The sequence below is a fragment of the Tripterygium wilfordii genome, chromosome 8 (genome assembly GCF_013401445.1).
Source record: "Tripterygium wilfordii isolate XIE 37 chromosome 8, ASM1340144v1, whole genome shotgun sequence".
Taxonomy (NCBI): Eukaryota; Viridiplantae; Streptophyta; class Magnoliopsida; order Celastrales; family Celastraceae; genus Tripterygium; species Tripterygium wilfordii.
In genome coordinates, this window is record NC_052239.1 from 12,455,264 (window position 1) to 12,481,655 (window position 26,392).

General features: G+C 37.0%; 3 protein-coding genes across 5 annotated transcripts; 2 read left to right on the top strand and 1 right to left on the bottom strand.

Annotated features, from left to right (window-relative positions):
• Positions 1-727: 727 nt before the first annotated feature.
• Positions 728-9,618, top strand: LOC120004097. Its single transcript, XM_038853339.1, has 14 exons — positions 728-1,455; positions 1,696-1,782; positions 3,329-3,438; positions 3,998-4,048; positions 4,651-4,822; positions 5,179-5,484; positions 5,586-5,789; positions 6,467-6,952; positions 7,063-7,272; positions 7,427-7,615; positions 7,917-8,080; positions 8,218-8,370; positions 8,450-8,528; positions 8,920-9,618. Exons 1-14 carry the CDS (start codon positions 1,039-1,041, stop codon positions 9,370-9,372), a joined length of 3,081 nt encoding a protein of 1,026 aa, XP_038709267.1. The 5' UTR covers positions 728-1,038; the 3' UTR covers positions 9,373-9,618.
• Positions 9,619-12,895: 3,277 nt separating this feature from the next.
• Positions 12,896-15,997, top strand: LOC120004605 (F-box/kelch-repeat protein At3g61590-like). 3 transcript variants are annotated; one of them, XM_038853972.1, is made up of 3 exons: positions 12,896-13,293; positions 13,439-13,492; positions 14,560-15,997. In XM_038853972.1, exon 3 carries the CDS (start codon positions 14,569-14,571, stop codon positions 15,778-15,780), a length of 1,212 nt encoding a protein of 403 aa, XP_038709900.1. In that variant the 5' UTR covers positions 12,896-13,293; positions 13,439-13,492; positions 14,560-14,568; the 3' UTR covers positions 15,781-15,997. The 3 variants fall into 3 exon arrangements, with proteins under 3 accessions (XP_038709900.1, XP_038709899.1, XP_038709901.1); XM_038853971.1 differs by lacking the exon at positions 13,439-13,492 and having other exon boundaries at positions 12,898-13,293; positions 14,560-15,985; XM_038853973.1 differs by lacking the exons at positions 12,896-13,293; positions 13,439-13,492 and adding an exon at positions 13,502-14,233.
• A 1,352-nt stretch (positions 15,998-17,349) lies between these two features.
• LOC120003374 (common plant regulatory factor 1-like) lies at positions 17,350-24,267 on the bottom strand. The gene is made up of 12 exons (XM_038852338.1): positions 24,082-24,267; positions 22,058-22,203; positions 21,803-21,847; positions 21,585-21,680; positions 21,388-21,468; positions 20,419-20,579; positions 20,200-20,239; positions 19,947-19,995; positions 18,566-18,804; positions 18,298-18,375; positions 18,055-18,180; positions 17,350-17,969 (listed from the first exon to the last, which is right to left on the bottom strand). Exons 2-12 carry the CDS (start codon positions 22,118-22,120, stop codon positions 17,730-17,732), a joined length of 1,218 nt encoding a protein of 405 aa, XP_038708266.1. The 5' UTR covers positions 22,121-22,203; positions 24,082-24,267; the 3' UTR covers positions 17,350-17,729.
• Between the last annotated feature and the right edge of the window lie 2,125 nt (positions 24,268-26,392).

Consider the following 26,392-nt stretch of genomic DNA (forward strand, 5'->3'; position numbering starts at 1 on the left):
AAAAAGAACGACTTCGAAGCTTTCATAACATTAGGAAACGACGAGAATATTGACCAAACCTAGATTGCTTTAAATTCAGACAAGTAAATCGGACAAGATTTTTATGTTTGGACCCGAACTCCTGGTTTTAAAACCGGACAAAAATTTTATATTTAGACCCAAATTTTAAACATATAACTTATGTTCAAACTTAGTTTAATATGAGTCAGACAAATTCAATCATTCGGATTGGACAGAGTTTTGCCGCCCACAATTTGAAGCATGCAGTGTGTGAGGCTTTTAGGCTGAAAAGATTTCGTTCTGGTCCACAACTATTGAGTTCATTTCATTTTCGTTGATCTAATCTGTTATGTTAAATAACTACACAGCGACATGACCACATCCCACCGACAATAGTTAGATAAACAAAAAAAATAAATTTTAGTATTATCCAAATTTTGAAACAACTGTATGATGCTCTTTTTTAAAAAAAATAAGAGAAAATAAATCCCACCAATTATAAAAGGTGGCTCGATTGACAATCGATTGAGTTAGATATACGTATGTCAACATTTTTTCCTGCAGTATTTTAAGAAAACATCTTGACATTTTCCCATATTTGTAATATATATTTCTCAAACAAAAAAGAAAAAGAAAAATTGATATTAATTAGTTGTAACGTGAATTAACTAATGTTAATTACTTTTCGGGCAGCTTAAACGGGCACTTTAAGGACAATCCCTCTAAAAACAAGCGATTTTTAGATTCTTTCTTATGCCGAATTTGTGGGTTGTAAGCAATTGCTCTGTCCTTCATCACCATTTCAATGAGATCACAGCAAACTCGTTTTCCTTCCAAATCTTTCGTTGGCAAATCCGTGAAAGATGTCTCCTTTGACCGTTTGACAGAACCGCATGAGCATTGAATCTCTCTCCACCGCACTAATCTCACAAGATCTTCAACGCAGTCACAGTCCACGCTGTAGTTTAGATGTCACCGTTTATTGTGGATAAAGTGAGCTGCTACTTCGCTGTCAATATCAAATTTATGGAACTGTAGATGGGTTCTCTGGAATCCGGGGTTTCATTGAAGAGAGACCATCCTCTTCGTTCCTCATCAGCTGGGAGGACTGATAGACTCAAACCCAGATCGAGATGGTCACGTTTCTTGCTCTTCAAGAAGCTGGACTACATCCTATTGATATGTGCAATGGGCGTTTGCATCTGCTTTTTATTTCTGTTTCAAATGTTTTTGCCTGGTTTGAAAGTGGAGAAGTCAGGAAGTTCATGGAGAGACGGCGGAATGGATTATGGGAATCTGATGGGTCTTAAGGAGATGGGCGGCTTAGATTTTGGAGAGGGTATTAGATTTGAGCCTTCCAAGATTTTGAATAAATTCCAAAAGGAAAATGAAGGGGTGAATCTGTCAAACAGGACACTGCAGCGTTTTGGATTAAGGAAACCACAGCTTGCATTGGTCAGTAATCAAAATTATTTTGGGGGTTCTTAGCTTGTAGTCAACAATGAGACTTGCATGTGGCTATTTCTTCTTGCATAAGAAGTTATGTTAATATTGCATTCAAAAGTTATGCTTATATTGCAATGCTTTCGTTAGTTCATGCATGGTTTAAGCTTCCCTATTCTATTTTTATTATCAAATTCATCGGAGGTGAAGTTTGTTCTTGGGATTTGGCTAATTTCAATGTCTCCTTGAAAGGTTTTTGCCAATTTATTGGTGGATCCACAACAATTGCTGATGGTGACTCTGGCAACCGCATTGCAGGAGATTGGCTACACAATTGAGGTAATTCGTTGATCTGTACATATCATTTTATTAGTTATTTATATTTTTCACATAAGAATATTGGGAATGCTGGAAAAAGTAATGTTTCTATGACTTCACTATGGAATATGGATGCCTTGTAATATCAATCTGCTCCAAACTGGGAGTGATGTAATATTTGGTTATTAATTAAGTCACTGTGTTAATATTATTCGTGTCATAACAATTTATTTGCATGTATGATGTATCTTGTGCAAGGGTGGACCATATCCTGTGAAACTTATTTGCATTCTCCCAAAACATTCATACAATGCCCCACTCTGAAAGTGGGGAGGGTGGGGAGGTGAGGAATCTTGGGAGGATAATTACTTTGAGTCATGAGTATCTCAAATTGTCGAGTTCTCATTCTATTGCCCTTTGCTCCACTAGGGGGAAACTTCCCCTTGTCTGGTCTAATCAATTATAGCAGGAAGAGAAGTTTATTAGACCCCTTTAGTTGCTACTTCCCGGAGTATGTTTATTATATTATCATTTCAACTGAGGATATTAGGTGTTTGCTTCAATTCCCACCCCCTCTGTGGTCTCTATGACCAGGCTAAATGGAATAATATTTGCTTTAGCTACTCCAAGATTTAACTATCCTAACTAACAAGCAGACCACATATTTGGAAGAGTCTTAAAGTTAAAATTAAACACCTTACAAAAATGTTCCTTTCGTTAACTCATAATATATCTGCATTTAGCAAGTGAAAGGATCAAGAAGAGACCTGGTTGACTACTTTAGCTCTCCACAAAATTTTCTTTGTTGTATTATACCATGAAACATGCAGTACACGTCATATATCTTGCTTATCTTCTAAGTGTGCACTAATGCTTGGCCACAAATATCTGGGATCCCATTAGAAGAAAGCTTTGAGCCTTACAGGCTCTAAAACAATCTGTTCTGTCAAATGACATACTGTGCATACATATGTTTTTAAATCAGGCCATCTCATTAAACTGGCATTTGGAGATATCATATGAAAGGCTGTCATGCTCTGACAATGATTTTAAAAATGTGAACCATGATGTCGGTTTTGTTTGCGCATCCAAGAATTTAAAACCTAATAAAGTCCGTTGAAAGATTTTTGTGTGTTTAAATATCCTTAACCGGTATTATGGAGTTTGGAACTTTGGATCATCATCATTGCCTTTATTGCTAACAATTTTTGATATATTTCTAGGAGTAATATATATAGCTTATGGCAAACCTATGGCTTGAAACTCCTTCCAGGTCATTATGTATGGTTATTTAATCTTTGTTCTTGGTTCAATCAAAATCCCTCTCGGGATGGTTAGCATTTCCTCGTTGTTCTTCAGTAGAGTTCATGTAGATAGTCTTTGCTTTCTTTCGAGTTGGCACCCACCCGATACCCTTTTAATGGATTACCTATTTATTCTTTTTTTCCCCCTTAATTCATATGTAGAAATGACATTTTCATTCCGTTACCTCCGGAGAGATGGATGGGTTTTTGTATTAGTATTTTTAAATGGAAAACTGATAATTTTTAACCCTGTCTTTTTGCAGGTTTATTCTCTTGTAGATGGTCCTGCACATATTATTTGGAAAGAGATAGTAGTTTCAGTCTCCATTGTTGAAATTAGCCACAAGGCCGTGCCTGCTGTTGATTGGCTCAAGTATGCGCGTCAAACAAGCCAATTCCTATTGTCATGAACTTTATAGCATTACTAGTTGAGGAACTTGTACTTCAGTTATAGCATTTAGCAAAATCGTTCATGGTCCATCAAATCAGTTTCCTTGACTTGCGTTATAACCCCCTGTATCTTTTCCTTTGAGAACGAATTTTGATTTCGGTCAAGAAATCTTACACTACAAAGAGGGCCAATGAGTTCTAGTTCTTGGCTCTCCTGTCCATTTCTCTGGGTTATCACTTGGATTGATTTTAATTTTTTGGGCTTTTATTCAGTGCTTTAATTTTGAAATTTAGTCATGACTAAAAAGGCAGAACTACTTTTCCCGTTATTTTCTTTTACTTCATTACATTCTGCTTAGTGAATGGCTGCTGAGATAAATTCATATTTAGGATATTTAGATCTTTTGGGGATTTGATTATTGTGAGCATGAAAATTGTTTAGCCTGGTTTGGTATTTTGGCATTTAAAATTTTGAGCTTGCTGCTGTTCATTAAATTCATTTAGTTTTAGTTTTATTTAATTATGATGTATTCTGTTTTCAGCTATGACGGCATACTATTGAACGCTCTGGAGGCAAAGGATGTCTTTTCATGGTATGATTCTTTTCTTTTTTTTCATGGCTTTATTTCCAGCACATGGAACTTCCAAAACTTTTGGTGTTATTTATTTTCCTCTTCTCATTTTTTTGTTCTATAATATGTTCTTCTGGATTTATTTTATTAGAAGAATAACAGATTTTTATTGTTTTTTGCATTCTCAAATTTCAGTTGATCCTCATTCAACTTCTTGAGACAGAAATATTGAACTGTTCAAAGTGATCCATCAGCAGTCTCTTATATATTTAAATCAAATGAACAATGCATGGCTTTTGTGTTGTTACAACATCCCTATTAGAATGTACTTGTGAATCTTCCTTGGCTTTGCACCGTGAGCTAGATGGCTTTCAAAGAATGAAACTGCATAGGGGGCTTTACACTTTTTCTTTATTTTTCTCCAACGTATAGCTTGGTTTGGTATTGCTTACTTTATATGCCTTGGCTTGTTTTTGCTTACTTTTACCCTTTTTTCCTAAAAAGCAAGCAGAAGAAGTAATGCCAAACCAACATTAGATGAAGATCAGACCTGCTAGTATTGAGTATTACTTCTTAAAAATTTTACTTTTGAAGTCAATTAAAGTGAACTGTACTTGGAACAGTTTTATGCAGGAGCCTTTTAAATCTATACCTCTTATATGGACTATCCATGAAGCAGATCTTGCTATTCGTTCAAGACTATATGCTTCAGCTGGGAAGACTGACCTTCTAAATGACTGGAAAAAGGTTTTTAACCGTGCTACAGTTGTTGTCTTCCCAACCTATGCCCTGCCGGTAATTATTTTTAGTCAAATTATGTTTTCCTGGTTGAATCTATACTCTACTATTGTTATTCCTCTTCACTTGCATGGGGAGTATTTTTATTATTTCTGCTGATAAAAACTACTTTTTAGTGGATCCTCATCCAATCTAGAAAGAGAGTGGACTGATGCAAAGAAATAATTAGAGAGAGGTTGAGAACTTTAAATAATGCTTGCTTTCACTTTGGAAAGAAAGCAAATTAATCATATTTAGTCACAGAAGATTGCCACTTTTGTGCATCCATTGCTAGAAGTACGTTCTAGGCGGTCTTGACTATTGAGCTCGTATTTCTCTCCAGTGTTCTTATTTCTTTCTGTACTTTTCAATAGATGCTCTACTCTGCATTTGACACTGGAAACTATTACGTCATTCCTGGTTCTCCTGCGGAAGCATGGGAAGCAGAGAATATGATGGCATCTTACAAAGATAATCTACGTGTGAAGATGGGCTATGGGCCTGACGACATTGTCATTGCAGTTGTGGGAAGTGAGTTCTTGTACAGGGGCTTGTGGCTGGAGCATGCACTTGTTTTACAGTCTTTAGTACGGCTTTATGCGGTTGATAATCTAACTTCGAATCTCAAAATTCTTGTTTTAAGTGGGCATTCAACAAATAATCACAGTGCAGTTGTGGAGGTATGAATAAAGACTCGAAACTCTGTTTCAGCATGTCTCTGGATAGGTTTACTGAGCTTTGATTCTTCAATACCGATTTCACTATATTCCTTTCTCCTCAGGCCATCGCTCTTAAATTAAGTTATCCTACTGGTGCTGTGAAGCACATATCTGCTGATGGGGATGCAGAAGGTGTTTTAAGCATGGCTGATATTGTGGTGTATGGATCCTTCCTTGAGGAGCAATCTTTTCCAAAAATTCTCGTTAAAGCCATGTGCTTTGGGAAACTAGTTATAGCCCCAGACCTCTCCATGATCAAGAAATACGTACGCTTCAAATTACTTTTCTTTATTTGTCCAATGCATAATGAATTAGCTATTAATGTCAAGCGTTGCTTTGAATTGTGGAAGGGATTATCTTCCATTAACTATATCGAACTTGAAAGGCCATTCAGTTCTATTTTGGGGCCATGCCTTCTAGATTAATATGGAGTGTAGTCTTTTTGGTAGCCTCAAGCCAAGTTTTAGTTGGTTGCTTTTGATCCTTTAACGCCTTTTATCTGCATATCCATTTGAGTATTTTTCTCATTTCATGGGCTTGCTATTTGCTGGCCATAGTTGCCTCTATTTTGGAATAAAAATGTTAAGAATCTCGCATGACCTAACTTTTTTTATTCAAATTTTTTTTTTTGCTTTGAGTGAATGCTCTGAAAGTCATCATTCTGATGTAAAGCATAAACCTGTTCAATCAATGTTTTGTAACTAGCAAAATATACTTCAAGATTGCTGAATATTTGTGGCTCCAGTGATTAGCATATGTGCAATTTCTTTTGGTGTAAATAATATAAGATGAGGCCGTATCTAATAGTTCTTTATTTTCTGCTGGCATTAATGATGATTTTGGGGAAAATAAAAATAAAAATTTCTGCTTGCTAGTCTAATTTGTTCATTTATGTTGCATCTTTATAAAGGAAACTAATGACTTTGTTGGCAATAATAATTAGGTTGATGACAGGGCGAATGGGTATCTTTTCCCTAAGGAGAAAATTAAGGTTCTGCCACAGATTATATTGCAAGCAATCTCAAAAGGAAATTTATCTCCTTCATCAAGCAATGTGGCTTCTTTGGCTAGGAAAACTGCTAAGAATCTGATGGTTTCGGAAACTGTTGATGGTTATGCTTTGCTACTTGAAAACGTTCTCAAGCTTCCATCTGAAGTTTCACACCCAAAGGAAATTAGTGAAATCCCTTCAAAATATAAAAAGGAATGGCGCTGGCATCTAGTTAAAGACTTTTTAAATTCAACATATGAAAATAAAAGCTTGAGAAGTTACAGATTTTTAGACAAGGTTGAGGAACAGTGGAACAATACTCACAGGGAGAGCTCTGGTTTCACAGCTGCTACCGATGACTCATTTTCGTATGACATCTGGGCTGAGGAAAGGTACAATGAAATGGTCAATTCCAGAAGAAGAAGAGAAGAAGAAGAGGTAAGGGTTGTTCTTGACGGTAGCACATGTTAATGAATTTGGATGATTTCTGGCATCCTTTGTATGAGTGGACACTATCTGAATATCATGTTGTTTTTAATATCACACAGTTAAAAGATAGAACTGAACAACCTCATGGAAAATGGGAGGATGTGTATCGAAGTGCCAAAAGGGCTGATCGGTTGAAGAATGAATTGCATGAAAGGGACGAAGGGGAGCTTGAAAGAACGGGTCAACCATTGTGTATTTATGAACCATACTATGGGGAAGGAACTTGGCCTTTTCTACACAATTATTCACTTTATCGTGGTATTGGGCTGGTGAGTTTGGGAACGCATTGTCTTATCTGTGCGGCTACATCTACTGCTATTTGTATCGCGCATAGTATGCCTTTTTTATTTTCTGATGTATTTCTATAAAAGAAGCAATATTTTTTTGTGCATTGATTTGGGTGAAATGATTTGGCAATTGCAGTCCAGCAAAGGTCGAAGACCGAAGACAGATGATATCGATGCACCCTCTCGTTTGGCACTTCTTAACAACCCTTACTATCGAGACATACTTGGTGAATATGGAGCATTTTTTGCAATTGCAAATCGGGTCGACCGGATTCACAAAAATGCTTGGGTAGGGTTTCAATCTTGGAGAGCAACCGCGAGAAAGGTAAAAGTCCTTAAGCCTGCAGGCCCAGACCTTTTGTGCTTAATGTCTTTATCTGTTACTGAAGCATGAATTATAGCGTGTATGGAATTTCTTACCTTTCATGTTAAATTTTTTGAAACAACCAACTTTTAAAAGCATAACCTTGAGTGTCGAATGAATGAAAAAATAGGCCATCTCATTCATTCTACCGCTATACCTTAGTGAGTATTGTTTGACGGAAGTAAATGGAAGAAAACAAAGCAGTTATAGAATTTTTTGTGCATTTTAGCACCTTCATATCCTGACTTGTTCCCTTATTTAGGCTTCATTGTCTAGGATTGCTGAAAAGTCACTTTTAGATTCAATACAATCTCGAAGGCATGGAGACGCACTCTACTTTTGGGTTCGCATGGACATGGATCCAAGAAACCACTTGCGACAGGATTTTTGGTCTTTCTGTGATGCTATAAATGCTGGAAATTGCAAGTAAGAGATGTGACGTTTGACTTTTGATTTATTATATAATTTTGTGCCTCTGTGCTTGAACTTGTGAATATCTTTTCTCTTTCTTCTACTTCATTTAGACTTTAACCGTACATCTCCACTGAATGATTTTTCTTAAGGTTTGCTTTCTCTGAGACCCTTAAGAAGATGTATGGCATAAAGAATGACTTGGAGTCTTTACCACTCATGCCTGAAGATGGTTACACATGGTCTGTCATGCATAGTTGGGTGTTGCCGACAAGGTCATACCTAGAATTCGTTATGTTTTCAAGGTATGTTGCTTTTGTGGGTTTAACTAGATGTGCTTTCCATTGAGGGAGTTCATTCCCTTTTAATCTGTTTTCTATGTAGAATGTTTGTGGATGCCCTGGATGCGCAGATGTATGATGATCACCATGAAACTGGGCGCTGTTACTTGAGTTTATCTAAGGTAATCTCTGTTCATAAGTTCTGTTTTATTCCGAGGCAATGCAAACTTTACCCCCACATAATATGTTGATGGACTGTTTCCAAGAATTAAACTTGTGACCTCTAGGTTGCACCCATGCATAATATACGGTTCTTGGTGTTTCAAATTGAAAGTTTAAACCAAAATGGCGAATTTTCAACTCGATGGAGACATTGTACCCAAAACAATTCTGACCATTCTATTTCTCATAATGGTGCACTAATCCATCAGATCAAAAAGCTATTAACATAGGAACTCTAGTTATTTGTTAAATATTGGGATGATATGAATTGCCTTTCCCGGTTTGTATTATGTAAAACAATTGGGTGTACCCATGCAATCAAACTAACAGTTTAGTTTTTGCATTCTGCAGGATAAACATTGTTACTCGCGGCTGCTTGAGTTGCTTATAAATGTGTGGGCATACCATAGTGCGAGGAGGATGGTCTACATTAATCCTGAGACTGGCATGATGCAAGAACAGCATATGTTCCAGAGTAGAAGGGGTAAAATGTGGATCAAATGGTTCTCATATTCCACGCTCAAGAGCATGGACGAAGACCTGGCAGAGGAAGCAGATATTGACCACCCCACGAGGCGGTGGTTGTGGCCTTCAACTGGTGAGGTTTTCTGGCAAGGCGTGCTCGAAAGAGAGAAAAATCAACGTTATCGACAAAAAGAGAGGAGGAAGCAGCGGAGCAAGGAAAAAATCTCCCGGATAAAAGGTAAACGTAGATATCAGGTAATAGGAAGATATGTGAGGCCCCCACCAGAGGATAAAGAAAATTTGAACTCTACAATGGCTACACTAAAAGCTAATAGATAGAAACTAATCTATTGGAGTTTGGCATCCTTGAAGGTAAATGTAATTTGATAATTCTTTTTATTTTTGATATTTGTTTTCGTCGAGTAATCGTTTTGGTAATTTTTTGAGTGGAGAAGGATGCATGAATTTGTATTTTGTATGTGAAAGCCCTTTGTAAGTAACTAATCTGCAACACTGCATCCTTCTTGCCTGGAACATTGATGAATGTCTAGGATGTATACTACCATTCTTTTTCTTCCATCTTTCATCAATCTACCTTCACTATATACAAAGTCTTATGCGACCAAACTCAGTCCCATATGAAATGACAAGGAAGGGGATATAATTAATGGATTTTATAGGATTTGGAAGACCCCACGAATTACAATAACCAACTGCCAACTGATCTTTTTGGTCTTTGAGCTTTGCGAATGACATGCAACCTCCAATTTTTTTTTTTTTAATTTTTCACCAAAAATATGAGTACATATGAGTATAGATCTAAATGATTACACTCACGACTTTGTAATAATGTCCACTTTATATATAGACACACACACACATGTATGCGTTCAACTATGCAGGCACGTTACGTCTCTTTCCTCTATTTAGTAGCTCCACCAGGCACCAATTCGACTTTCAACTTTTCCTATAATGTTAATCTTATGTTGTTTAAGGCACGAGTCCACCCAAAAATTTAGCATGCTATCGCTCTTCTTCAAAAGTGTGTGTGGGGGTCGAATAACAGTACGTGTTTACGAAATATTTACATATCTGAACTTTAACCCGGATTGGATTTCGGACATACTTAATTGACCAAACCCAGATTGATTTAGATCCGGACAAGTAAATCGGACAATAACCTAATCCGGGTTAGGATTCGGACAAGATTTCTGCGTTTGGACCCGAACCCGATTTTGAACCGAACAAAAGTTTTGTGTTTGGACCCGGATTTCAGACGTTTAATTTATGTCTAAACTTTTTTTAATTCGGGTCGGACAAATTCAGTCATTCGGACTTGACATAGTTTTGCCACCCCTATTCAAAAGAATATGCTTTCTAGATGATCTCTTTGGAAGAGATCACTTTCATCACTGACGTAGCAATACTATTTAGTGAACATCGTGTTGTACTTGTGTGACTCCTAATTCTACTTATTAGGTTTGAGCTCAACCCACAAATAAGGCGGAGATTGATGACTTCCTCTCTTTCAAAAGTAATTGGTGGGCTTTCCTCAATGTCACTACATACACATAACTAGACAAAGCATATACAAATTCTTAGCGATTTAGGGATAACTTAAATTTCGTAAGACTTTGAGGTCATGAATTCAAATTCCATGGAGGTTAATGGTATGAGTTTTCTTTCAAAAGGATTGGGGTATGAGTGTAATTATCCCATGTGAGTTTGATGTATAAAAAATACGCACGTTCATCAAAATTGTGAGGGAGGAGAGATGAACGTATAGTTATAAAGGTCTAATTGGAAGTGAGACATGAGTTTGTGTGCACAATGTGCATGGCTTGGCTTCAAAGAGTTAGTTGTTGTTGTAGTGGTTCTTCCACTACCAGCACGTTTGAGGTATCTTTACACACAACACTCTCATAACCAATATGTGTTTGAGGTCAATGCTCATATTTTTTTTTTTTTTTGCTTTTGTGCGTTACAGGTGAATGGAATGGAAAAATCATGTCTTTATATAGTGAAAGGAGATGAAGAGGGGTGGATGAATCTAAAGTACAAAAGTATGTAAATGAGAAGATTCATGTATTCACATTATTAGTGATACATGTATTCACTATTCATTTGAAGATACATGTACTTAAAGATTCATCATGTATTGATCTTTATGAAAGATTCTTGTATTCATTCTATTTTGACGAGGCATAAGTAAATGTGCATTCGAACAGTTCAAGTATCGATTAAAACAATTCAATCATCCATTCACTTGAATCAAGTGGGCATTTTATATATTTGAGAGAGCATAAAACATTTTATTGGTTCGTTGTATAAGCAGATTGTAGAGGTAATTCTGTTTATGAAAATCATTTTATCATTATATATTGAAAGACAAACGCCTGAGAGATTTAAAACACCTGTGTGGGGGGTGAATTCTGTCTTAAGTACACTAGCTTTCTATCTTACATTGCTTTTATCAAATCCACTTGAGAGGTAATGCCGTTTTATTTATTATATATTTATTTTCTTACTTTTCTAGTTATCTTATTGAATCACAATAATCACTATATATTTCCCTATATCACACACCAAAAGATTTTTGGAAAAAAAAGGTGTAAGCTTTTGATGTTTTCTTTGTGTACTGTAAAGCTATTTGCAGATCCTCCATTTTATGTGTATATGTTTTTTTATCAGCCTCCAAGTGGTACCCATTAGTGAATTTTGCTGGTAAGACTGTACAATGGTGAATTGAGTTATATTCTTGGTGACGAAAAGGGACTGGCTTGGCCAAAAAAAATCTCTCAAGGAAATGGTGAACCAAACCCGAGGGCGGAGAATATTATGAATTCTATGTCCCACATCGTTAAGTCAAGTGATGGTAAGTTTATAAGAACAAGTCCACCCCTTACATGTATGAGACATTTTTCTTTGAGCTCAAGTACCATTAACTGAGGAGATACAGGGAGAAAAACGTGCGGTCCTGATTTATTCACGAAAACCGATAAATCCAAAGTGTATAATGTCATAGATATGACTATGATGAGAGTTCTAACAAGGTAATGAAGGCCCATATGTTTAGGCTTAGGCCTCAAGAAACCAACCTAAGGCTTTCTTTCAATGTCTAAGACAAGAAGTAACCTTCTCCACCTTTTACCCTAAGACATGTGAAACGATAATTGGGGCAATCCATTCCATCCTTGTTTTAGTTGGTAAAGGATATTCATATACCAAGAGTATGGAAACAGAAAACTATAAAGTTGAGAATTATATATGTACAAAAGAATAAGAGAATATCAAGAACAAAATGGAGAAATAAAAAACTTAAAAGGGTCAAAATTGGAGGGTGATGAGTAACAAAACATTTTCTTTCCTTGAATAACACACCTTAACCCATATTAGACGGGTTAACATAATATTTCATTGTCGAAAGATAGACCATGTTCTATTTTAGTCATCGAATGTTCGAACATTCCAGTTCAATAACCTTAAGTTGAAATTTGTTTTATTTTGATAACATTCCAGTTGGGTTTGTGGGTTTACTGAACCAGTTAACGTCATAGATGAAATTGGAGGTTAGGGTTCATACTAGAGAAAGAGAGATGGAAGATAGGTGTATGGTTTTTCCACCTCTTAATTTTTAAAAAAAAAATATTTTCCATGTGACAACATCAAAAAGTCATGACCAAAATAGAGAAATTATGCCTGAGTTATCAACATAGAAAAAATTTCAACTTCTGATTACTGAATTAAAACGCTTAGATATTTAGTGACAAATAATGAACATGATTGATTTTTTGGTGATGAAATGTTGTATTAACTCCCTAATAGAGAGAGCGCAAGTCACAACTAAGCTATATAACAACGACCACGCGCCTCTTATTCGTCACAACTCTCCATCCCTCCCCTTTACCGAAGCAAACCCCAATAGAAATAACCGCCTTCTCGCTTCATTCTCTCGCCCGTCGTTTTTCTTGCATCGAAAAGGGAACCCAAAAAAGGAAAGAAGACGCAACGCCCCTCTCCCCCTCTCTCTACCATATATGAGGTGTTGCTTGGGCATTGTATACCGGGCAAATCTGGAGTGACCCATTTCATATTTCACTACCATTTCAAAGGAATCGGCACATGTTCCGTTTGTTCTTCTTATACCCTTTAATCCCTTGTACGGTTTGCGGCTAAAGCTGTATTTTCGCCCTTTGCTTTGAGGCGTTAAATTTATAGAGATCCAGTTGGGGACTGGCAGTGGATGTCGCTCTAATCGAGGTACGAAACTATATTCTTGATGGCTTTCATTTGTGAAAGTGGGTTCGTTTATTAGTCCTTTTTTTTTATGGGGGTAGAGGAGGTTTTTCTGTGTTTTAATTGATCTGCTCTCGTCCTCTGATCTGTTTAATGTGTTGGATTTTAGGTATTTGATGTTGTTGGAGTTTAGTTACGTGGGGTTTTGATGTTTGATTGATAGGTAAGCATGGCCTAATCGCTTACTTTTGTCTACCTAACATTGGTTTTATTTATCAAACTCAAAGAGAGCACTTTTTAGGGTTTGATGTTAAAATTATAGATGGTTGTTTTCTGTGAAGAGAAAACATCAAGACATCTTCTGGTTGACAGACTTATTTTGGTAAAGAAACTTGACTAAAATCCCTCTCCTTTATTTTTTTTTTAAAATGTTTTCGTAGTGAATGAAACTTTCCTGTTTTTCATCCTAATAGCTTCAATGTGGCGTATTATGCTGAAAAAGGGTAAACCGTTTTTCTTTTAAAACCTCCAGATTTGCCTTCATGTATTCGACGTTTCTTTCCCTCTGTGACCGGTGGCTGATATTATTATAAACGAGTATGCTTTAATTGTGATGTTGGTTGGTCTGGTTGTCCCTCTTAGTCATTTATTCTTTCTTGATTTGCCTATAGTTTCATGTGGTTGTTTCATTGTCTCAATATGACATTATTTCCTTTTGGATTTCTATTTAATTCCAGCATACGTGCAAAATGTGTTCTTCCCTATTCAATTCTTTCAGTTTCTGAAGTTTGAGATGCAGAATTGTCTCTACTTAATTTCTCACTGGCAATATTTGTAGTCATTGGCAATGGCATTTTGTTAATTTCTTATACAAGAAACTTGACATTTTTAAATGGATCAGATCGTTTACAGATAAATCATGTCCAAGTGGTCTGAAAACGTATGAATCTGAAATATAGAGGAGGTATTACTGCATGGAATTTGTATGCCGTTTAATTCTATCATTCGTTCTGATTGATATTTTGTTTGTAAATTTTTTTTGCTCCCCCCTCCCATCTCTCTGTCATACATCTGATGGTGGTCTACTATAACTGATTCCGCTATATATTTTGGCTAATTTTTGCCATGTTAGACTTGTGACATATGTGATTACCTTTTCATTCCATTACCTTCTTCTGCAATTGCTGATCTGAGACAAATTCAGTGAACTGGGTCTTGTTTGTCAGCATGAGGCTTCAATTTATTTCTTGAGGAACTTAATTGATTTTTGCTTTTGTGCTTAACTTTTAGCTTTTGATCATGGAGGGGGAAACGTCATGGGATTCCTTTGATGACATAGCACGAGATGTTACTGAGTTTGATTCATTCTCGGAACTCAGTGATGAAGGCAATAAAGAAACTGATGTGGTTTCTATTGACTTAATTCTGCCAGATGACCTATTGGAACGAATTTTAGCACATCTTCCCATTGCGAGCATATTTAGAGCAGGTTCGGTATGCAAAAGATGGCATGAGATTGTCAGTTCTACAAGGTTTTTATGGAATTTTTCGCATTCCCCGTCACAGAATCCTTGGTATTTTATGTTTACAAGCTCCGATGAACCAGTGGGTTATGCGTATGATCCTGTTCTTCGAAAGTGGTATGGCATAGAAGTCCCTTGCATACAAACATCCAATTGGTTCATTGCTTCTTCTCGTGGTTTGGTTTGCTTCATGGACAATAATAGTAGAAGTGAGTTACATGTCTGCAACCCTATCACAAACCAGTGCAAGAAGCTCTTGGAGCCCCCTGGTTTGAAATTTCCTGATTATAGTGCCCTTGCAATATCTGTGAATAAGATATCACATGGTTATACCATTTCAATTGTGAAATCTAAGCAAGTCCCAGGGAATTTTTTTCAGTGGGATCTTTCAATACATATTTATGATTCAGAAACAGCAATGTGGGTAACCTCTTTGAAAGAAGTTTTGACTGGATGGAGGGGTGGTGATGAGAGTATGATCTGTGATGGGGTGTTGTATTTTTTAATTTACTCAACTGGGGCTGGCACTCCTGAGACTCGCCACAGTCTAATTACATACAATCTTTGTGGCAGATCTTCCCATGGTTTGTTGATAAAAAATTTCATTCCTGTACCTTGCCCTCTCACTTGTGGACGTCTTATGAATCTGAAGGAGAAGCTGGTAATGGTGGGAGGAATAGGGAGACCTGATCGACCTGACATAATCAAGGGAATCGGCATCTGGGTTTTGAATGGTAAAGAGTGGCAAGAAGTGACACGTATGCCTCATAAGTTTTTCCAAGGATTTGGTGAATTTGATGATGTTTTTGCTAGCAGTGGTACAAATGATTTGATCTACATCCAGAGCTTTGGAGCCCCAGCTCTTCTTGTCTATGACATGAACCAGAAGCACTGGAAATGGTCCCACAAGTGTCCAGTGATAAAGAGGTTCCCGCTCCAGCTCTTTTCTGGCTTTTGCTTTGAACCTAGGCTTGAAACATCTCCATAATGTGGTTTCTTATTGGATTTGTGTTGCAGAAATTATAAATTTTTCTGAAATCCCATATTTCTTTTTCCCTTTTCTATTCATTTCCAATTATGTTCAAATCTATGTTTCAAAATGTTTACACAGAATGTACCAGCATTTACTGCTGCTCAGTATATGAAATGGAAGTTTGGGACTTGCAAGTTGCAACCCTTCCCCCCAATTAAAATATACTTTTGCCTTTACCATACTCAACAGGGGTTTTTGTGCTTGGAGCAGTAGTCAAGGTCTAGTGGGCTGCCATGCCAAATGACATCACAAATGTCTCCTCCTGCTGCTGCTGCTTTCATTTTTGATCTTCTTTGTTCCTCAAATTTGGTGGGTTTAGGTTTGGGTGGTGGGTTTAGGGTCCGGACCACTCTAGGGTCACAAACACGTTAGAGACATAACTGGTAATGAGTTGCGTGTGGCATATGCAAATCTTTCCAAGCCAACACTGGTGACCTGACCACACCACTCCAAGCTTTTTGCTTTTGGGGTGGGAGATTTGAGACCTTGATTTGGGCAAAACTTAATTCCCCACCCCTAGTACGACAAGCTTGTTTGAACTTTGAACTACTCCATCAAATGTCTCCCTCACACATCAATAATCTTTAAATTAAGGTGTAATGTGGTTGGTGGAGAATGACACAGGAAGCAGTCAGGCAGAGGAGAGAATTGGTAAAGTTGACTTAAGTTTGAGGGTTTTAGGGTTTGATTCCATAACAAAATGAAGAATATCATGTGGACGGCTAATTATATTGGCTGTGTGTACTCATATAATAAAAATAATAATTAAACCATATGCCATGCCATGCCATGCCAACAATACTTGCAAGACAACTTGAATCGGTGCAAACAAAGGATTTAAGAAGACTCTGTCATGCATGAGTTCCATAGCCTGATCGCCCTTTTAGGACTCTACTGTTGGCATCCAAACCATAGCCACATTTTTAGATGTCATGACATCAAACTTCAACTTATAAATTGAAATATAAAAAAAAAAAGGACACCACCAGCTGCCTCCATTTTGCACAATTTGGAGTGTTTTATGTGCGTGTTCTCCCTTGGAGTAAGTAGAAACATTGAATTCTTCCCGATGTGTAGTGTTGTGTAAATTTATACGCTCAAAGTGATATAATTATGAATAAAGTGTCGATCCCATGAATATTGTCTAAAACCGATGACACAATCATATGCTCAAAGCCTACTCTCTCATGCGCATTGGATCAGTTATTTATATATTTCTTTACTTTGAAGCACATGGTATAAGCGTCGTTAATATATGATGTCGTTAATTTATTCGCATAATTTCAGCTATGGAATTGGTATTCACGGTAGACTGAAGCGTCGTAACTAAAGCAATTGCATCTTAACATTCAAGGGAGGAGGTGTCTTTTTATCAAGGACTGGCGATTAATTCCGTTTGGATTAAAGACTCAAGAACTTAGGTGTAAGTCTTATGTAGATCTATATCTTGGGTAACTCTTGTATAAGATCTATTACAACAACAACGACCACACAATTATAGGACCTAAACACAACTTCACAAGATGGATAAACTACATCCAATGAAACATAATTGTTCCATTCATATACAGCAAAAAAGTCCACATTGCTTCAACCAGTACAAGAAACAAAGTCGCAAGATCTTCCCTCTACCAAACCCTTAATTCTATTCTCCTTACAGAAACCCTTAATTCTATTCAATGCACATATAAACTTTCGCGGCCATTTCAGCATTCTGAATTCGATACATCAGTGTGCTGCCTTGAAAAACCTAACTAAGAAGTGAAATTTTTAAGTTACAGGGATGGAAACAAATCCCTATTCAGCTGATCCATCCCTCCGCTATAAGTTAGCAGTAATTTTGGGCTTTCAATTACGCCAAAATTACAACAAATACTTTGAAAAGATGTTGCTTCCACCTTTATTCAGCCAGCAACAACAGCATCAGCCCTGCGGTTTGCATCCAACAGGTGATGCAGCTTGGTGCCAGATTTTGAGTCGTTCTCATACTCATCACACTCTGCCCCTCTGCCTCTTTCTGCAGAACCTGAATTGTTAACTCTTGACAAAAGGTTCTCAGTACTAACAGGCATGGCCCTCTTGTCATCACTGTTTTTCAAGTCCATTTCTTGAGGCTTTCCTAGATGGGCATTCTTTAGCTTCACCTGTATGTTGAACTTCATTAGTCAACAAAATAATTCTGAAATTAAAATAGAACTTTGGAGGGCAGTGAAATAGGGGGGGTTATACCAATAACATAGCATTTTTTGTCCTCAGCTTTTCTGACTTCCCCATTAATTGATCAACTTCAGATTTCAGTGCCCTATTCTCAGCAGTCAATAATTCAACCTTATGTCCAAGTTCGTCAGCTTCAGCCTAGACAACAGGAGGTGAAGCTATTAGTTTCATTAGTGGAAAAAGGTAACAAGAGGATCATACAAGAAGTTAAGATCATAAAAGTATCAGCAAGAAACATCTTCACATATATCCTACCTGCTTCCTTAACCTTGACCTTCTAGCAGATTCTCGATTGGATTGTTTCCTCCTCTCCCGCTTCAGCTCCCGTTCATTCTAAGCAAACCGTCAAAAATATTAACAGCCAGCAGACGCTAAATGTAATAAACATACCATAATAATCAAAGTCGTAACATTAACGCAATCCAAATTTTGGATAATCCAAAAACGTATGTGAACATTCATATCATGATGAAAAGGCATCAGAAAGACCAAAATATCTAAGAGCACTGTCTAGAGAAACTACCCGTGGCCAGGTTTCAGAAGGAGACAGTACACCAAATTGTGGAACATTAGCAGGGCTTGTCTCAGCATTCGTGTTTGCAGGGTTCCTGATCTCCAATGTGGTTGTAATACCAGAACAAGGAGGTCCAACAGATTTCCCAGGAATAGTATCACCTAACACTTTGTCTGAAGCAGCATGCATCTCCCCATCATAAGCTGGAGTTTCCGGACTAGTCTGTGTTTCAGTTTTTCCTTTTGCACCTGTAACATAGACATTGAGCTGTATAAAACCTTGAGACCTGTGGCTTAGGGTGGTAGCATTGTAATGGTCAATTATTTGTTTTCCTCTTTCCCACCTATGATTCTTCACTAGGATAATGATTACAGCATCATTACAATGTGCGAGTGAATGAATATGATCAACCATTCTTGTCAAGGCAAGGTCAATCATTTTTCTTCACTCTTTCTCTCCTAGCTCGTATTCAAATCAATATTTTGTTTCGCCTTTTAACTTTGTCCTACACAAGCAGAGTTTCGACACAACAACCTCATAAAACCCATTAGGTGGGAAGTTTCTGTGGTGCATAAGGAAAGTAATGGCTGCCACTATCATGTGACAGCAAATATCCTATATCGAGCATGATCAGTCACTTAAAAATATACTTCTGAGGAACCAAGCCTGAAATACATAGAGGACACAAACTGAAGAAAAGGAGGAGAAAAAAAGAAAATATCTCAATTAAGATACGAAGAGGACAAAAGGCAGGCAGATAATTGATGCATAAGTTTACATTCCTTAAACTTTTTAGTCATAATCACTGAAAGCGAAGACTGGGTAAAACCAAATACATCAACGGGTAATCATTTTGCAAGCCCAAGCAAAATACCAACATGAGTATGTGTCAATGGAATTATTACTCAAAGTGAATTAAACTTAGTTTCTTAAACGATCATCACCATTAAATTGTGCACCTGAAGACACAATCAGTCCTTGCCTATATCCACACTCTCCGTGCTATTTTCTGTGTGGTTCGAAAAGATCTGACATGTATGGGTGCCAACCTCTGCTTACAGAGAAGGGAAGTGATCACACATAAAATCTACAATAGCCTTCTGACCATAGGAAGATCAGTGAGTTTTTCCACTTTCACCTGTGTCTCTAACAGATGCTTGACTTTCAAGATAAATAATGTGACACTTGTTTATCCATGCTTTATAACCAAAATCACATATAGCACATGAATTGCCAAAATTATATAATCAAGGACATTGGAACTTTCTTTGGATTTGACAAATACTCATTTGATGGGCAGCTCTCCAAGTCGGATAAATGATGACAGCTTCACCATTGCACTTGAGAGAAAAATGAAGATATTACACTAGGTGAAAACTAGCATATATACCTGAGACGGGTTTTCCCTTCCTGCTTCTTCTCCTTCTGATTTGATCGGACTGAAATAGGACACGTGGACATCAGAACTAACATTTAGGAAATTTTTGCTTTGACAATGCATGTATGGTTTCTTTTTTTTCCGAATGGAAAATTTTATTGAAAGCACCAAGAAGGTGCAAACCAAAACTTATGGTAAATATATGGTGTCTAAATGAAATGACATTAAACAATAAATATTGTGAACAAAATACTTGAGCCCTCACCCTATCAGAGTTCGCGACAAAAGAACCTTCAGCCTCTGCACTGTTGGCACAGCCAGGAGATTTCAGAATTAGCTTAATAAAAAGATTTTAACAGGATAAAAATTTACTAAAGCAGGACACAGAAAGCAGATGCAGTCTACACAGACCAGCAGATTAATCCCCAAGGAAAAATACAGCAGATGACATTCGAGTGAGAAAAGTACAGCTAGTTCAGAATACCTTAGTGACCGCGTACATTCAGAACTAGCCTCAGCATTCTCAGCATTTTCATTGCCTATTGACATTGCAAGCCCATCAAATCCTTTCAACTTTTTCATCAACCCATGATCTGCCTTTCCTAATGACTTTGAAGGAGTCTCTACACTTGACGGTGCTGTGGCCTGCATCAGAAAAATTACATCCAATATTCACTTATGGGGCATACACTTCCAATTCTCAGTATAGAAGAATTTTTAAAAATTTGTCACATAAAAATTAAAGAAATTTTGACAATAAAGTATAAAGAATTCAAAATGAAACCTCAAAACAATGCCATCACTTATGGAAAATGATGAAGGCACAATATTACCATGTGATTGTTGTGGTCCCTAAATTCATATATAAGTATACACAAGGTTAGAGTCTAACTACTGTTCACTATTTAGTTAAAGATCAGGAACTTTTCGAAACAGCAATAGTTGGGGTAGGAGAAGGCAAAGAAAAAAAAGGGGAGATTCATCAATTAAGAAGCTCATAATTTATTATTAATGTAACCAAGTCTTGTTAAAAAACAGGGTTGGAAGACGTTAATATGGATGATGAATCTTTCTCATAAAAAAAATCAGTTCAAACAGGACATGTTGACCTCAGCAAAAAAAGTAAACAACTCCCATGCAGGAAGCTCTTGTAGTGGGTGGGCTAGGACGGGAAGGATGTACGCAAACTTTACCCTCACATAATATGTGAAGTAGTTGTTTCTAAGAATTGAACATGTGACCTCTCGGTTGCACCCCTGCAACTCTACCATTGGGCCACATGTTCATTTTATGTTCACCTTGATACATTTCAAAATTGAGGACTTTTACAAGACACCAGAGGCAGTTAGGGCAACCACGTGCTCAAATAGTACTATCCTATCAAATAAACCAAAGAGAGGTTTGGCGACAAGAAACAAACACTAATTGAGGGATAGAAAAACTGCATACTTACAAGAGGAACTGCAGGATGTGCATAAACTCCTCCGGGTGAGTAAATTGCAGCATAAGGGCCCCCATAAGTTGGCATCATGGGCTGGAAAAGCAAAAGTTTTTAATCATCTTCGTCTACAAACGGAATATATCCTCAGCATACAAAACACTGCACATCTCGAATACGAGTTGCCATCACCAATGCCATTTAAGAATTACCTGAGGTGGGCCCCACATATAAGGGTGAGGAGCATGACCCGCCGCCAAAGTTGAGTTGTAATATGGTGGAAGAGCAACTCCGGGTCTATAATAAGCCTAAAAGACATGATAAGATAATTTTAAAAAATAGATCTGACAAGATCACAAGCAATGATGATTCATCTTTGCTCTTTCTTCAATTAAGTAGGGAACGCTAAAGCATGCGAAAAGAATATAACCTGCATGGCTGCCCAATCAGGGTATACATGAATATTGGTCTGATCCTGTAAATAAGAAAAGGATTAATTGATTCTTAGATAATTTTTTTAAGTTAATTACCAAGAGAGACATGCATGTACAATAAGCTTTAAGGTCGGTTCCATACCAATAAACTACTATTTGAGAAAATATTGTTCTATCACAGGAAAGTAATTGAGAGGAAAAAAGGGCCAAGTATTCTGATTATAAAAATGCAAACAAACTTTCCTACTTACCGATGGTGCAGTTGATGAAGATTTATCAAACTTAGAAGATTTCACTTCTTCATTGTTTCCCATGGTCGGAATCCAACTCTGAACAATTACTTCAGAGATGATCAATAATTTTTCTTTATGCTTCAATGTCAGAACAATCTAATCACCTGAGTCAAGGGTAGCTATGTCAAGGCAAAGGTTGTCAAAGAAGCACATGCAGAGCTGGAAAGCAAAAAACTTTCAAGCAAACTAAATTAGAAATACAGATTATTACGCAACATTTGAGCCCAAAATATTGTAGTCTGAAAATGACTTAAATGTAGGTGCAAACAACTAAAGTATCCTTATCCTAAGAAAACTTAAACTAGCTAACAGAAGGAAATGACATGAATACATAAGAAGCCACCAAAGTTTGACCAGCAGCATGTCAGCTGAGAGAGAGCTCAGTGGAGACATTAAGCTCCAAGACCTATATGTCCACAGGAGGGGGAAGTCCTTGCTTAGCATCACGTGCGAGCATAATTGTAACATGCATGAAGACCTTTACAACTGGATGAAAATTGAAAACTGAAGGAGGATCCACAATTCCACATGGTAGATTCCGTGTAAATCATATGGATTTATGGAGCCAAACACTTATTTTTTGGCATTAAGACTTTGATGATGACGGTTATAACATGATATATGGATATAATATCTACTATAGTCATTGTTCTTTCCAACATCATGATAAGGAACTTTGATGCATGCAAAAAAAAAAAGAAAGAGTAACTTTGATCATTTTGGCCCTTGTGATATAAACTCCAAGGTTTTGCTCCTCCTAATTATGCTAATTGATGCTTCTGAAGTAAAAGGACATTGGATCTCTGCCCAACTTCTTCAAGAAAATTTGAAGCATAATTCCTAGCAGCCTCTCCTCTGTGAACTTGACCAAACATTTATTTAATTTTCATTTTATGGTATTGCTGCCATTGCCGCAAAAATGTATTTACTGTCAATAACTCAATCTATGAATCAATTCTCAGCAAGTCCCATCAAGAAACAAGTGCGATGTGATTCAAAGAAACTGATAAATCCCTCGACATGTGGAAATTTCAGCATTTAAACAGTCAAGTATAAATTACCAATGGTGCATAAGCCAGACATATCAAATCAGCATGAGATAAAACACATTCTCTCCTTGAATAGCAATATTAGATACTTGTTTTTCTTTTTTCCTATTAACCCAGGACTTTTGCAGCCACAAGGCACAAACCAGCAGTAGAAAGAACATTACAACACAATAGAAAAGAAAAAAGCCAAGAAGACTGAATTTTTAATGTCCTGATCCAGAGCAATATTTGAGAATTAGTTGGGGAAAAATGTGAGGAAACCTATCAATATATCGTAGTTATCCTAGGAAGCGAAATCAATGATCCATCATAATTTTTGCAGATCCTTCAAGGAAAAATTGCTCAAGAAACTCAAGAGATCATGTGAGAAAATGTTACAAACATTTGGAAGATCGAGGGCATTAACGTCTTTCCACCACCCCACTGATAACGAGAAAGTGAAAAATATTCACCAAGTCCACCTCAACCGGATAATACACGACAAGAAAGACAAAAGAAACCCTTGAATGTCCTCATTCGGCCTAAATAATCCCCCATCTTTCAGTAATTAACAAAGATTTGTTATAGTTCAAACCTTCAAATTTCGAAAACAAGCAGATAATGAAAACGCTAATTAGAAGAAGCTCATTGGAGATCCAGATAAGTTCCTTTAAATTCGTTTCCAACGAATGAAAAAAAAAAAATCTATGGACTGATTGAGGTTATAATGCTACATGATCCATCGATACCGTCAATGAAGTTTTCAAACTAATACCTTCCTGCATTTTATCATCAACAAAATCGCCGGAATTCGAAAATTGATTTCAACCACTCTCTCGATAATCAAACTTGAGTCATAGAATCAAATAAGAGCCGTAAAAATTTCTGAAAGCGTTCAATGTGGGAAAAAAAAAAAACAGAGAGGATAAAGCATAAATTCCAACTATGGCGTACCTTCAACTGCGTGGAGTCTCAACCCGTCCCAGAATCGCAATAGAAAAGCTCAATACTCACTTCATATGCTCGGCGAGGGAGAAGTTGCCGTTTGCTGAGACGGATGGGAGGAAGAAGGTGAGAAGGCAACAATCCACGTCACGAAACACGTGTCTCAGAATAGAAAAGGTTTAACAGGAAGGTAGGAGTGTAGTGGTTGTCGAGCTGGCGTATTCATATTCGCGTGGCCATTTAATTTATTCCTGCGTCACCTGATCCGTACACGTGTTCGTCATTCTGTCGATTTACACGTCTCGACCTCTCGGGTAAGGGTCCAACAACCGATTCCAGCAGTCACGTGGCTTACGTAACCTATGCCATTTTATTTGAAAAGATTTAGCTAGAATGAATAGGTTTTTTGAATCCACGACCACGACTGCCCAGTCATAGGCTACGTAAATGGCATTAATTATTTTATTTTTTTTAATAAAAAGTTTAAACTCCGACATCTCATTTTATAGTAATAAACATTACACCCTAGTGCACATTAACGACTTAAATTTATAAATACTAACAGACTAATTATAAAATCAAAAAACAAACACTGAATTGATATTGAACAACACCGAGATGTACTTAAAAAACACTATCTTAAGCAAAATCCGAACAAATTAAACAAAAACATAAAACAAAATAACATACATAAATTAGATTAAGATTCTTGACTTCTCTTTTATCAAAAAAGACTATTTTCACCAGATCATCTAAGAGTCACATCACTTTACACTAAATATGTGTTGCCAGATCATTTAGAAGCCATATCATTTTGTACTAAATATATATTGTTAGAATACACCAATAGAATTGATGTTGTGAAGAATCCACAACAATTGAACAAGAAAAATCATATTTTATTTCTATAAGAAATGATGTGGTGAAAAAACCTTACATATTCATTATTGAAAAGAACATAAGAGATTGTAAAATAGATCTATGAACCAGCAATAATATTTTATTCTTTTAAAAGTTCATTCAAAAAAAATTTAAATTTAAATTTATATTTTTAATTTTTGATTTGCTAAACAGTATAATCTTTGCTAATTGCTATGCACCCTGGTCTACTCCGAGGCGGAACACTCCATGTTCTGATGCACTTTCGTTTCTCATGCGGAACCAATCCCTGCCGTCCAATTAGTTTTGATCATAAATCATAATCCAACGATTTTATTTGAATCAAATCTGACACATGATTGAATCCTACGGTTTGGAATAGACAGCTCGAACGGCTAGATCAGGTACTCCCTATATGGAAATGGTCCCCACAGACTTCCGGATATGTCGGTGTAATGTACTGACGTGTCCCTGAACTTAGCCAACAGGGGGGTTGCGTAGCCAGCTCACGTTTCACGTCCCCTAGACTTTACTTCTTCTAGAGAGGTTAAATAGCCCACGACGTGTCTCCACGTGGGGGACTCCACGCGGGTCAGCGTTATTGGTGAGAGGTTACCATTGACCGATAAGATGACGACCGTTGCAGGCTGTATGGTTTTTTTTCGTACATAGACGACATTGCATGTGGGCCCCATTGACGTGGACGTGAAGCCATTGTTTGAGTTTTACAGGTATGTTTTTTGAAGATTTATCCTTTCATTCGGCTCATATTAACGAAAGTACGAAACTGCCCTGCCCTGCCCTGCGGCATTCTTTCCTTTTTATCTTTTTTCTTTTTTTTAAAAATTTTCACATTGCTATCGAAACTTGGACATGTATATATATATATATTATGACACCTATTTGGTATATTAAAAAGCCTTATACGACAAATTTTGACTAAGTTCAATGATATGTCTGTCCCCAAAGTATAAGAGTGTGGCACCTATATTTGCATATGAAAAAGTATTATGTGACAAACTTTGACAAAATTTAACAATACGTTCATAAATTATAAGAGTGAAACTATAAGCATGTAACACTTTTTGTTTACCTAACCGAAAAGTAATTGTTTTCATCCTTGAAATCACATAACGTCATACCTAATGAACTAATTCAGAGACATACCTAATGAAAGCAAATATTGAGCTTAAACATAAAAATGCATTTAAAGTAGACACTATATTATCGTTCCAACACACAAAAAATATATCGAACATGTTTGGCAATGTGTTTCAACTGCGTTCAGTTGCACCGCACCTCACAGCACCACAGTTTTTTGTGACACGCCAAACAGCTTTTGCGTTCCAACTCACCTCACAGCACCACAGTTTTTTACCTCACAGCACCTCACCACACCTCACAGCACTCCCAAATGCTTACAATATATGTTGAATTGTCC